General features: G+C 39.5%; 1 protein-coding gene across 3 annotated transcripts in view; it reads left to right on the forward strand.

Moving 5' to 3' along the window:
* The window catches only part of atrnl1a (attractin-like 1a), a 320,080-nt gene that overhangs the window by 42,317 nt on the left and 264,684 nt on the right, over positions 1–13,079 (forward strand). For all 3 annotated transcript variants that reach the window (XM_042432657.1, XM_042432659.1, XM_042432658.1), the window contains 5 exons: positions 1,796–2,004; positions 5,401–5,575; positions 6,794–6,881; positions 9,037–9,283; positions 12,179–12,362. In XM_042432657.1, coding sequence (XP_042288591.1) covers positions 1,796–2,004; positions 5,401–5,575; positions 6,794–6,881; positions 9,037–9,283; positions 12,179–12,362 — 903 coding nt within the window. The remainder of the gene's footprint in view (positions 1–1,795; positions 2,005–5,400; positions 5,576–6,793; positions 6,882–9,036; positions 9,284–12,178; positions 12,363–13,079) is intronic.

The raw sequence follows: 13,079 nt of genomic DNA on the forward strand, positions 1-13,079 counted from the left end.
AAAGATGATTTTCTGCCTCTGGTCCTTGACTCTTTTTTTTTTTTTTTCCATCTCTCTATCTCTTTTAGCATGTATGCATCTGATATTGCAGGGAAACAGTGCGTTCACTGTTTTTTTGTTCACTGTTTCGATTTTCTTGTGTAATTTCATTTTTTCTGCTCTTTTTCATGCTTAGGTCTTCATATCCAATGGTCTCTTATTTTCAGCCTCCTTTGTGTCTTTCTAGCTGCATCTCTAATTTATCTTCTCTTTTTTTTTAAAAAACCATACAGTTTATGTCTTTGCTCCATCGTCCTGATGTGTCCCACGATTTCTCGTTATGTTACGTTACATTTATTTAGCAGATGGCGACTTATTTCACTCGATAGATATGAGATTCAGATGTCGTCAAAAATCGGAGGTGCATCCCTCTCAGACACAAAAAAACTGACTGAGGTTCATTTTATTTATGCAACATCATGGGTGCCATTAGTAGCTTTCTCTTTCTTTGATACAAGTTATCCATGAATACTTAATAATCCACGATGGGCCTCACTGTTAAATATAACATGTGATGTGGAGGCTGATTTTGGGGCTGCACACAGTTTGTAAAATAGAACGTATGATGTGGAGGCTGATTTTCATCCAGAGAGAGTGCATTATTTTCTCCTAACTGCATGGGTTGGAGTGGATTAACCCACTTAAAATATTGTCTATTCTGATACCACAGACATGGAAAATTCTCATGTTTAAATTGGCTCGCAGGCGTTGGTTAAAATTGAATGTCAGGACACCTCAAACTGAATAAAACTGAATACAGACACTTTAACAAATGGGTCAACCCAAACAGTCATGGTATGGTTCTGATATTGGATGTTTTTCAGCCAGTTTATTAGTTTATTACAAGATTCTTTGTCTTATTAGTGGGTAAAGCTGTAATAGTTCATTTCTTTGGCCACTTCAGGACAGAAAAATCTCAAAAACACACTGGTTCACCTTATTACCTTGTTATGCCAAACATGTTAGATAACATTCACCTACTTACAGATCCAGCAGACAATGAGCCACAGTATTATTCATTAGGAATGGTGTTTCTAATTAAAGTGACTCTCCCTTTAGCTTTGCTTTGGCCTTGATGAAATCCTGAGGAAATATCTGTCTTTTTAAATAGTAAACGGCTGCATTTAAATGGCGCTTTTCTTTTTTCCAGAGCTTGTTTTTTTTAGCCGCTCATTCGTCCGTCCACACATACACTCACACACCGATGGCAGCGAGCTACTATTCAAGGTGCCGGCCAGACCGACGGGAGCAATTTGGTGTTCGGTATCTTTGCCCGAGGACACTTCGACATGTGGACAGGAGGAGCTTGGGATCAAACCGCCAACCCTGTGATTAACGGATGACCCTCTCTACCTCCTGAGCAACAGCCGCCCCAGATCCTGAGGAAAAATATCTGACTTTTTAGCTGCTAGTTGTTCCACTTTTTTTTTTTTCACGCTGATTGGTCTGTCTGCTGTTTTGGTGCTGTGCAGGTAGTGAACAATGCATTTGTAAGAGTTTTTTTTTTTTGATGAAAATAGCTGCAGGCTGCTGCTGGAAACAAGGCTGATGAGCGGTTAGACTGATTCATACAATCACTGTGTTGTAAAACCAAAAGAGAAGCTGCACCTGAAGGCATCTCCTGCACCTCAAATCTGTGGGGTTATTTAAAAAGTACTGCACACCTTCAGTCAGAATCTAGTTTTCTTCCCTCTGTGCTACTGTATAACCTTGAAGAACTTTCCTTTGACTTCCTGCTTAATTGTGTCTCCATCAGGATAAACTCTTGTCCCAACAACTGTTCGGGCCACGGCAGATGCAGCACGGCGAACTCGGTGTCAGGCCGAGTGTACTGTGAGTGTGAAGAGTACTGGAAAGGAGAAGCCTGTGACATCCCGTACTGCAGAGACAACTGTGGCAGTCCGGATCACGGCTACTGTGACCTGACCGGAGAAAAGCTCTGTGTCTGCAACGACAGCTGGCAAGGTAAAGGAACGGGACAAGGGGGGGAAGGGAGGGGGGGGGGCAGGACAGAATATTATCAGGAACATTAAAGGACGTATATGGATGAACTTAGAGGCTTCACTGAAACTTTTAGTCTCATTGGAGTTCAGTCAGGAAGAGAGAATTGATGGTGAGGACTGAGGCAGGGGAAAGGTTATTTACTTCATATGTAATGTGTTGATGATTCCTCTAAATATTTATTTACTGGTTCGAAAATGAAAAATATGTCCAGATGTCTCACTTGAAACTGGGCTAAATATGGTTAGATTTTTTGAAAGGATATTCAGGTTACATAACCATTATTTCAACACTGGTTAATGACTATATTTCATCATGTAGTGAGGATCTGCTTCACACTGAAACATAGTCGTTGAAATTCTGTTAAAACAACTTTTATGTGAACAAGATGTTAATTCAGTCCCGTTTCTTTTGACCTGCAAATGACACATCAGTGCTAAAAAGTCAGATTATCACTTCTGCACCTTCATATCATCAGAGCTGCAACTATTAGTTGATAAATTGATAAGTTAATAAGCTATTTTTTAATTGAATAATCGTCAGTTATACTAATTTTTTTAGAAAAATGCCAAATATTTGCTGGTTTCAGCTTCTTTAATGTGAGAATATGAAGCTTTTCTGTATCATATATGATAGTAAACTAAATATCTTTGGATTTTGGTCTAATTATCAGACAAAACAAGACAAGATTATTGGAGAAAATAATCAGTAGAGTAACTGATAATGAAAATAAACTGTGTAATTACAAATGACGTCACTGTCAGTGTTATTTATTCTCACAACAAAGACTACATTTCCCATGATGCCTGTCAGAAAGAGGATCTGTTTGATGTCTGCTTGTGATTTATGTGTTTTTGTGTGTTTTGTTTATTGTGAACATGAGAAAGGAAACAAAGGGAGACGTGTGATGTCGCCTGATATGATATTATTTTATGACATAAAACAATAGATGTAATATCCAGGGAAATCTTGCTTAGTGGTGCATAATATATGTGGATTCATTATGTTTGTTTTTTTTATGTTTGTTGCAGCAGCACACAGAGGAACATTACATGAGACTGTGATAGATGCACTCCCTTTAATAAAGCTGTGATGCAAATTGTTAAATTGGAAAGTATTAGACATAAATATAAAACACAATGAAGAGTGTGGGAGACATTGTCCATTTTCTCAAATTATCTAATTTGTTGAAAGCAATTATACTGATGCTCCAAAATGAATATGCTCGTTTCTAATGCAGAAATACTGTTTAAACAGCTTTCTCTATTTTGTCTGAAATGTCTCATCAGTGTGAAACTCATTGCCGAACACACATTATTATCACTACTGCACTATTGTCTCACTCCACTGATGCATCCGTCTCTAATCTCATCAACACCGAATGTTCATCTGTCCTCAAAACAATTAAGATCCGACGTTATTTTACATAATAATTCTAATCTGACCCCGACAGACACATGAGAACAGATAAAATGGTGAAGCGCTGCCCCCTGCTGGATTAAAGCTGTAAGCACACGTAGAAGCCACTTTCTACTCTTAAAAACTGTATTTTAACAGGTTTTGTCTGCAGACTCACACTACAAATGTATGAAGATAGATGAGCTGAAAAAACTCATAATATAAACTTGCCAGTAAGAAAATAACAGTAGTTACATATTTTTGTAGAGATTCCCTTTAAAGTCTGTGCGTGTAATGACTTTTTTACAACCTTTATATACAAAGTAGTCACAGTTAATAACCACAGTAAATGCAATCATCTAAAATGAATAATTATCAATTAAGCAATGTTTTATATATATATATAACAATATTACAGAACAATAGTTCCCAACAATAAGTAAATATACATACATTTGAGGCCCTTGTTCAGTACCAAAATGAATGTCATCTTAACATTCCTGGATGCCTTATCTTGTTAATAATTTGATAAGATATTGAAGGTTAATTTAAATGCCCTGTTGATGTATCTTGCAAGATAAGATAAACAATGAGACATGCAAAGTTTATATAAGGGTTGTGTGTATATTTTATAGCATGATTAAAACATTTTTAGACTGCTAGAGATTGAGTTTGGCTTTATGTTTTTCATCACTTTTGCATGACATCATTTTTTTCTAGCACAAACTAAGCAATGTGTCTGTTTTGTCATTTTCTTTGAGGGTCTTTTAGACAAACCTGCTAAATGTTTGCAGTTCTGTTTGCTGTTTTAAATGTGTGTGATGCGACGTTTCACACACACAAAGAAAACCTGTTTTTCACTAAGAAATGATGAGACAATCGCTCTGTGTCTGCTTGTTGTGCTTAAGACTTAAATAACGCTGCAAAGGTCAGAATCTGCACTCGTGACTCGTCTTATTTTATACATATTTCTACATGTTATGAGAGATAAAATAAGCTGGAAGCCGTGACATCAGACACTGCTGTTGAACAGAGAGCTGTGTGTGTCTGCGGGGTCATGGACAGTCACACAGCCTCAGCGGTGGGGTAATAACAGTGTCGGTTGCCATAGCAACTGACCTGTCACAGCAAAAAAACAAAAACAAAACACGTCTCAATGAAAAGATCATGTTCTGAATGCAGTTTGCATTTGTTTCCTCTCATCGTGCATTTGTTACCTGCTGAAACATTAATCAGACCCACCTGCAGCTTTAGAAAACTCCTCTTTGATCTTCATCATATTTGAGTGAGAAAAGTCAATTGTCTTCACTTATAAAGGATGACAGGGATTTAATTAATCTGCTGTTGTCTGACTGATCACTAAATCTGAAAACGTCTTTCTTCTTTTTTATTCCTTTTCCTTTTCTTTTATGTGTGGAAACCCCGTTCAGGTGCTTTTAAAGGGTCGATTGATCTGACGTGGCGATTTTTTTTAAAAACCGAGCCGCACCGGTGAATCTTTAAACAGATTTGTTCCTTTTGGCTTTGCAGACTGCTTCCTCTCAGTAGCAACAGATGATGCAATGCTTTTCCACTGAAGACTTGTTTTATTGCTTCATCAAAAGAAAAAGAAAAAAGAGCTAATCTTCTCTGTATTTATCAGGATTTATTTCCTGTCTTTCCTTTATTTCCTGTGTTTCATGTTATCTGCACAGATAATACAATAAAAATATAATTCCCTTGTGAAGACGCAGGCTGACTTTGGAAAATAAAGTCCGATTTAGTATATTTTTATTATTATCACATTACTGTTTAATATTTTTGCTCCTTTGTGTTATTGATTTAAATAAGTTCACAACTATTAACTGAATACTCTTGTGAATACTTTCTTGTGATTGGTTCACTGATTGTCTTTTCTGTTATCGGCTGTTGTTTTGCATGACTCTGAGAGGATTTAATGAGTCTCTTCTCCTCTTGCCTCAGGTCCAGACTGCTCTCTGTCCGTTCCCTCCACCGAGGCCTTCTGGGTGCTGCCGAGCATCAAACCGTCAGCTCAGTCTCTGGGTCGGGCGTCCCATCAGGCCCTGGTGCACTCTGGGCTAATGTGGGTGGTGGGAGGTTACTCCTTCAACTACTCCAACTACCACATGGTCCTCAAGTAAGCAAGCATCTGACTTCCTGTAGCAACCTTCAGTTAAAACTCATCTAAAAGGGTAGAAAACAGGCTGATAAGCTGCCCACATGTACGCTGACAGTGACAGTGTGGATGTTTGAGTTAATCTCACTCGGCAGGTAATCTGTGTGAATGTAGAAGTACATTTTTTTCTTAAAACACGAGTCTGAAATCGGTTACGACACCAGTTAAGTGTAAAATGAACATTAATGTAGCGCTTCTGTCCTACGAGGTCCAGATGTGTAAGTGCCATGTTGAATAACTAGTTAATTAAACCCAGCAGGAACGACTCGCCGGCTTATGATTTAATTAATCAAACTCCACGATTGCTTGCATTGTAATCAGAGGAAATGCATCATTTAATAATAAAAAGTGGAAACACATGATACTGTAGAGGTGGAATTTCAGCTCGTTGGGTCTTTAGCGGTTCTCTGGTTGGTCCTTTATGAGAATTAAACCAAAACATAAATATTTAACTGAGATTTACAGAAGCAACGTTTAGTTAATAGAGCAGAGGTTTGTAGCTTTTAGTTTCCAGTTTGGCTTTAATTTAGTCTTCAACAACCTTCACTGAACACACTTTCACACATAAACTAACAAACGACACAGATTCAAACCAGTGTAAAATTGACCTGCATAAAGAATAAACAGCTTCATGGCTGTTGATAAAAACAATATATAAAAACAAAGTGTTGACACAGAAAGAAAAAAAAAAGCAAATAACTTATTTCCACAGTGGTACTGGTCTGCCCCAGTTCTACACATACTGGTGAGCCTCTGACACATTACTGACTGAAAAAGTTGTGACGTACAGACTTGATTATAGTAGATGATAATGATACAAACTGTATGCATCTCCCCATAATCTACTTTTTTCATTTCATTAAATAATAAGTTCGAAGTTATTGTTGGAGCAGCTGGAAACAAGCCCAGGTTGTCTGATTAAACTAAATTTAGTTGAAAAATGTAAATTTTGTAGATTTTAAGCTTTATTTTAATGACATTTGAAATCAGATTTTCAACATATAACTTGTTCTTCTGGAAATACATGATGGCTTCTTTACTTCTGCCTCCAACTTGGATTCATCTATAGGGATTAAACTTTGTTAAACTACTGTGTCAGTAAGAAAACATCAAGTTCGAGTGAACAAGTGGACACAAACATCACTGTTGTGATTCTTTGATTTTTCTTTCTCTGTGTAGCTACAACCTGGAGACCAGTACGTGGGACGCGGTGCCCGTCAGCAGCGGTCCTCTCTACAGATACGGACACTCACTGGTTCTGTACCAGGTAAATACAGCTGTTTCACACACACACACACACACACACACACACACATACACACACACACACACACTGTACATATATATGTGCGTATATGAGAACATCAATCTTTCGGCCATGTTTCCATCAGCTGGAGACAAAACCCTTGTAGCTAGTAGTAGTTGAATAGTCTGGTTTAGGCTAATTTATAAAAATAAAATAATGTGATAATTTATTCGTATAGAACAACTTATTTTAGCTTGTAAGTAATTTTGGGAATCACCTTGCAGAGCAGAGCTGGTGTGTGATAGCCGCAGGTACAGACGTACAGTATGTGTGTAATTACATTTGTCTTTGCCTAAAGCAGTTTTTATTTCCCTCTTTAGGAAACTTAAACTGCTCATTATTGCATTTAATATTACTAAAGAACTGGAAGAGATAAATTCACTGACTTGAAAAACTGTAGTTCAGACATCATTTCCTGCTTTGTAACTTTCATAACTTGTCATAAATTTTGGGCGTTAACACACCAGTAAATTGATTATGAAAGAAAATTGTTCTGCTTATCTAGAAACTTCTCCTTCTCTTTGAAGTGCAGAGATACAGGGAGTCATTGGAAACGTAGTCTGGGAGTCTGCTCCATTATTCAACACGGCTGTACAGAAATGAGAACATCAGAATCCTCCGTGCGTCCGCCGTAGATCACTCACTTCACAGTTCAGAGCATCAGACCATGCGTCACTGTCTAAATACTGGGACACATGCTTATTTTGAGGGGAGGCAGAAATGTAATGGTGACGGACAGCGAAGGGAAAAGGAAGACGAATGTCTCTGTGCTGTAGTCAAGGTGAGATTTGATCCAGATGAGGTCACGGCGTGTCCGACTGAAGCCTGGAGATGACGCGCAGTTACTCAGACTTGTTTACCACACACACACACACACACACACACACGACCTTTTAACCTCAAACCCTCCCTGTAACGCTGAAGGGAGATGAAGGGAATGACTTCACTTCATCGCAGAAGTTTGTCACCTTCTCATGAAAAATCTTAAACTTGAGCTTATTTTTAGATCAGGGAGCAACACGGATCACCAGACTGACCGACTCCTCACCTCTCACCCTCCCGCTTCATGCTGACATTTCAGACTAAGGTCGTCGCCGCTGCGCCGCAGATACGAGAAGCGATAATTTGATACATGCATTTTTAGCCACGCTTATAATTTGGCTCTAGCAATAACCAAAGTGAAATATTTCAACAATTATCAGATGGATTGCTGTGCAGTTTTGGTGCAGATTCAGAATATAACCCTACAGCAGCAAACATTATAGGGAAAACATGACACCAGTGTTGGCGGTGAACGCCGGGCAGATGTTCACTGTCATTAAACGCGTTTCCAGCCACCTGTTTTTGTGCGCATTTTCAATTTTCACATAAAAACGTCCCCCATCCGTTCAAAAATGTGTTTGTCTTCCTGTTCCTGCAGTTGGATGTTTGTTCTGTGCAGAATGATGTATGTGAACAGTTTGTTTTCATCTGCTGAAGGAGGAAAGTTTCTCTGAGCTCACCTTAAAATCTCAGTTGAAAGCGTCGGGCCTACCAGCAGGATTTGTGACAGTTGTGGTCCAGTATTCAACTTACATAAATGTGATGTGGAAACACTGAGAACGGACTTTACAGTGAAGGAGGATGCATCTTGTGTCCTGCTGGAAAACTTTTGAAATGAACAATATTTGCATATTCATAGATTTTGCATGAGGGAGAAGGAGTAGATGTTATTTTAAAGATTTTTGACAAAGTAATTGAACTTCTCAGTGGAAAAACCATGTCAGACACAAAATATTATACCTGTCCTAAACTTATACATGTCTTAAAACATGATCGGAGGGGGTTTTAAGTAGAAACTTGAAAGAAAAAATGGGTTTTTATGCTTGGTTGAGGTGGAAAAGTGGAAACAGACTTACTGAGAAAAAGAAAAAAACATGGTGTACATGATGAAAACATCAGATCTGTGTGGAGCGCAAACACATTTTTCACATGGTGGAAATTACAGCAACCGTTATTACGTCATCCTTCTCTTCTGAGACGCCACTTTCTTCCAGGCTGAAAGAAATGAGAATCATTTATTAACAAAAAAAAAACACATCACTCATCTTTCTCTGTCTTCCCCCTCATGATGTAGGATGACATCTACATGTTTGGCGGGAAGCTGGAGGCGGGATCAGCCAACGTGACAGATGAGATGTGGGTGTTCAACATCCCTAGACGTACCTGGTCGCCACGGAAACCAGCGCCGCCCCCTCCATACGCCCTGGAGGGGCACACCGCCCACGTGGTGGAGCTGGCTGACGGCGAGCCGGTGATGCTGATCTTCTTCGGATACTCGCCGATCTACAGCTACATCAACAAAGTTCAGGAGTACAACATCAGTAAGTTTGTTTAATTGCTTTTTATTGATGAGAGTTAAACAGGGGAACTCCTCACCTTCACACAGGTGTTGGGATTTTAATACAGACTTGTTGGGTCCTATTTTTTTAAATGTTTTATATTTTTATTTCCATTCTTTTCTGATGTTGAGGATGTAGATGGGCAGAGATGGACATTCTGCTCTTGTTAGTTTTAATGATAAGTATACAACAACAGTATAACAATACTCGGCTGCTGAATATTTACAAATGCAAGTGTTTTTAGCTTCAGATTTGGGAGCAAACTTACTAGTTATATGTTTTAAACACATGACTGTAATCATGTGATAAACAATATCATCTTACACTTGAACACACACGACCTGAGGATGCGACCCATCCCAAAACTGACACCCAGAGCTCGCATAACCTCCGCTTCTTCTTCTTCTATCAGATGTCAGACAGGTGGATCTCAGAGTAAAGTTTAAAACCCAGCAGAGGCCGCTGTTGCAGGACTTAAGTCAACTTCTCTGAGAAGGAGGGTTCAGGTTTCTGGTTGAGAGAGTGAAGTTCTGCTGTTAGACAAAACTCATCTGAGTCCATAATTTGAATAACTCATGTCATCATCAGTAATTTCTGCACGACACAATGGAATGAAACGTTTCTTATATAAAATATTACAAGCATTATTAATGCTGTTTATGTTATTTTAAATTGTGTTATGTGTAGTTGCACTTTTCACACATGCTACCCGTTGTTTGTGTTGTCAGTGTGAAGTATTTCGTGTGTGTGTGACAGTAAATATGAACTTAATCTTAAAAGAAAGTAAACTCATATTTTCCACTTGTGCTTTATTGTTTTTATTATTTCATGTGGCTGAATGAGACCAAATCCCTGCAAAAGAAAGACTTTTGACTGCTGTTATAGCATCAGATTAATGCAGATGGTTTTGCAGTGAGATGTTCAACACTCACATATGTGTGTAACGTTCAGGTACTTTTGTCGCTGTAACTTTCAGTTTTTCTGTGCGACCAGTAGATGGCGTCGTCGACCAGCGTTAAACCAGCAGCTGAAATGAGAGCTGGATCTTTGACACGTTCTGGAGCAGAAAACACACACACTTGCCTGCACATGTACACAACTTCCATTAGACACACAACACACACACACACACACACACACACACTCAGAGTGGTCATTAAGAAGCGGCGGCGCCCAGGCCGGAGCGTCTGGCAGAAGACAATGATTAATGAATCCACCGCATTCCCTCACTCTCCTACCTGCCTGTCATCCTTTTTTTCCTCTTTTTCCTCCTCCTTCTCTCTCTTCTTCTTCTACTCCCCCTTTCTTTACCTCCCTCCCTCCTTTTCCTTTCATCTGCCGAGCCTCTGTTTCTGACCCCCCCTCTCTGTCATCGCTCCTCCTTGGTCCCAGTCATCCCCTCCTCCTCCTCCTCCTCCTCTCCCTTCACCTTTCCTTTCCCTCGCCCCCCTCGTCTGTCTATCACTTTCATCTTCTTCTCTCTCTCTCTCTGACATTGTCACAACGTCAGTCGGTACCGGGCATCATTAGGCTTCAGAGGGAGCGACTAAGAGTTGGTGCAACCTGGAAATGAGCAGAGGGGAGTAGGAGTGGAGTGTAAAATGTGAGGTAAAAGGATTTAATGACAACTCGGTGAGGCAGGTTCACAGCAATTAGCTGCCAGAGATGAGATAAGAGTTGACCTTCTACTTTTTCTTCATATGCAGTACGGCCCGTCTGTCTCTGCTCCTGCTCCTCCTCCTCCTCCTCCTCCTCCTCCTCCTCCTCCTCCTCCTCCTCCTGTGTCTCTTCCTGCTGTCATTTGCTGACTTTCTTTTTCTTGCTTTGCTTCAGTTCATGAAGCTTTATTGGCACAATGTTTTCATTAAAGAGTATGTTGCCACAGCATTTGAGCCAATGTTGGACAAATATACGATATGTATTTAACACATATTAGACATTTCTGTTCTGCAACGTCTCCTGATATTTGTTCTATTTAAACTCTTCTCTTAGAAGGGAAGGAAAGACTGACATTTATGTACATTTGGGGACAATTTCATCTCAATTTCTTCCATATTATGATAACATTATTAGAAAAAATGACACTTATTTTGTTACATGTGAGACACAGAACTGTTTTTCTTCCTCTGTCAAGCCATTGTTTATATGTTGATCCATTTCAATAACCAAATTTGCGATCACTGAGACTGTTTAGTTCCAATTTGTGTGTGTAAAGGGTTTGTAATTTGACTTTCTTCAATAGATTTCAACTAAATTTGGGGAAAGTTTAGCCAATAGTGCCACCATGATGCAGGTTCTTGATACAGACTAACATTTAAAAGTAGTATAAAAATACAAATTTAGAGGATTATGTGGAAGTATTCCCTCTTTGTCTCAGTTTCTCTCTTTCTTTCTTAGTTTTTTCCTCCTCTCTCTGTTTTCGGTACCTCTCGGGGTCTCTGGGGGTTCCAGATGATGTTTTCTCAGGCTTCTGAAGTTCCTCCTCCTTCTTTGTTTGTTGTGTTGTGTCATTTCCTTATTGGGGGGCTACTTGATGTAGATGATGTAATCCCGGCCTGTTTTTAATAATAATTTCCATGCATGTGAATCCATCTGTACGCCGGTCTAATAAAGGGACACTTTAAATTCAATAAACTCTTGATTTTCCTCTGGCTTCTCTCTCTGTTTGGCTCACTTTCTCCCTTCTTTTCTCTTCATTCACTCTATCTCACCTCCAGAAGTGCTCTGCTTTTTTTTTTTTTGGCATGAAAGTGGGGAAAGCCGAACTTGCCAACTCATCAAAAACTTTTTTTTAAGTGATTCCACTTTGATGTTCTTCCCTGAGTGTTCTTCATTAATCAGCCCTGTCGCCTCTGTCTGTCTGTGTTTGTGTCTCAGGGTCGAACTCGTGGCAGGTCGTGTCTGCGGGCGGCGCCGTGGTCCAGGGAGGTTACGGCCACAGCAGCGTGTACGACGAGGCCAGCGGCTGCGTGTTTGTCCACGGCGGATACAAGGCGCTTAGCAACAACAAGTACGGCCTCGTGGACCACATGTACCGCTACCACGTCCATACCAGAACATGGTGAGAGCACAGAGATATGTTAAGTATAAAAGTCAGCATCAATATCTATGAAACACTTTGATTTAAAATGGATATTCATGTCCTGCAGCAATATTTTAAAAACCTGCCAAAATAAATATACTGCATCGATGTCCGACCTCAGCAGCTGCTTCTGTCATTGTGTAGAAATGTATTCATCCATTCTCTAAGCCAGTGGTTCCCAAAGTGAGGTCTGGGAACCCCTAAGGGTCCTTGAGGAGGTTCCAGGGGGTCTCCAGCAAAAAGATGAATAATTTATTTTCACTATTATTCCATCTATAAGTAACACAATGATAAAATGTGTGACTATTTCCTGGGACAAAATCTTATCAAATGAGGGTCTGTGTTTGTATCAGTCTGGAGCTGCAGCCAATCCCATCATGCATTGGGTTGAAGGTGCAACCTGGACGGGTCTCCAGTCACACTTACAGGCAATAGGAAGTTATTGTGCAGATTTGGATAGAAAAAATTTACCTGATATATATTTTTTAAAGAAACTTTAATATCAAACATCACTGTGTTTTGCTGCACTGTGAGTTTAAACAGGTCTTAGTTTCGAGGTTGTCAAACAAGATTTGAGCTGCATTGATCAGTCAGTTAATCGACGAGTTGATCAGCAGAGTACGAATGCTACATTTTTGAGGGTTTCAGGCTCTCAAATATCAAAATTTGCTGCTTTTTATTTGTCATACATTATAG

Source organism: Thunnus maccoyii, chromosome 14, assembly GCF_910596095.1.
Source record: "Thunnus maccoyii chromosome 14, fThuMac1.1, whole genome shotgun sequence".
NCBI lineage: Eukaryota > Metazoa > Chordata > Actinopteri > Scombriformes > Scombridae > Thunnus > Thunnus maccoyii.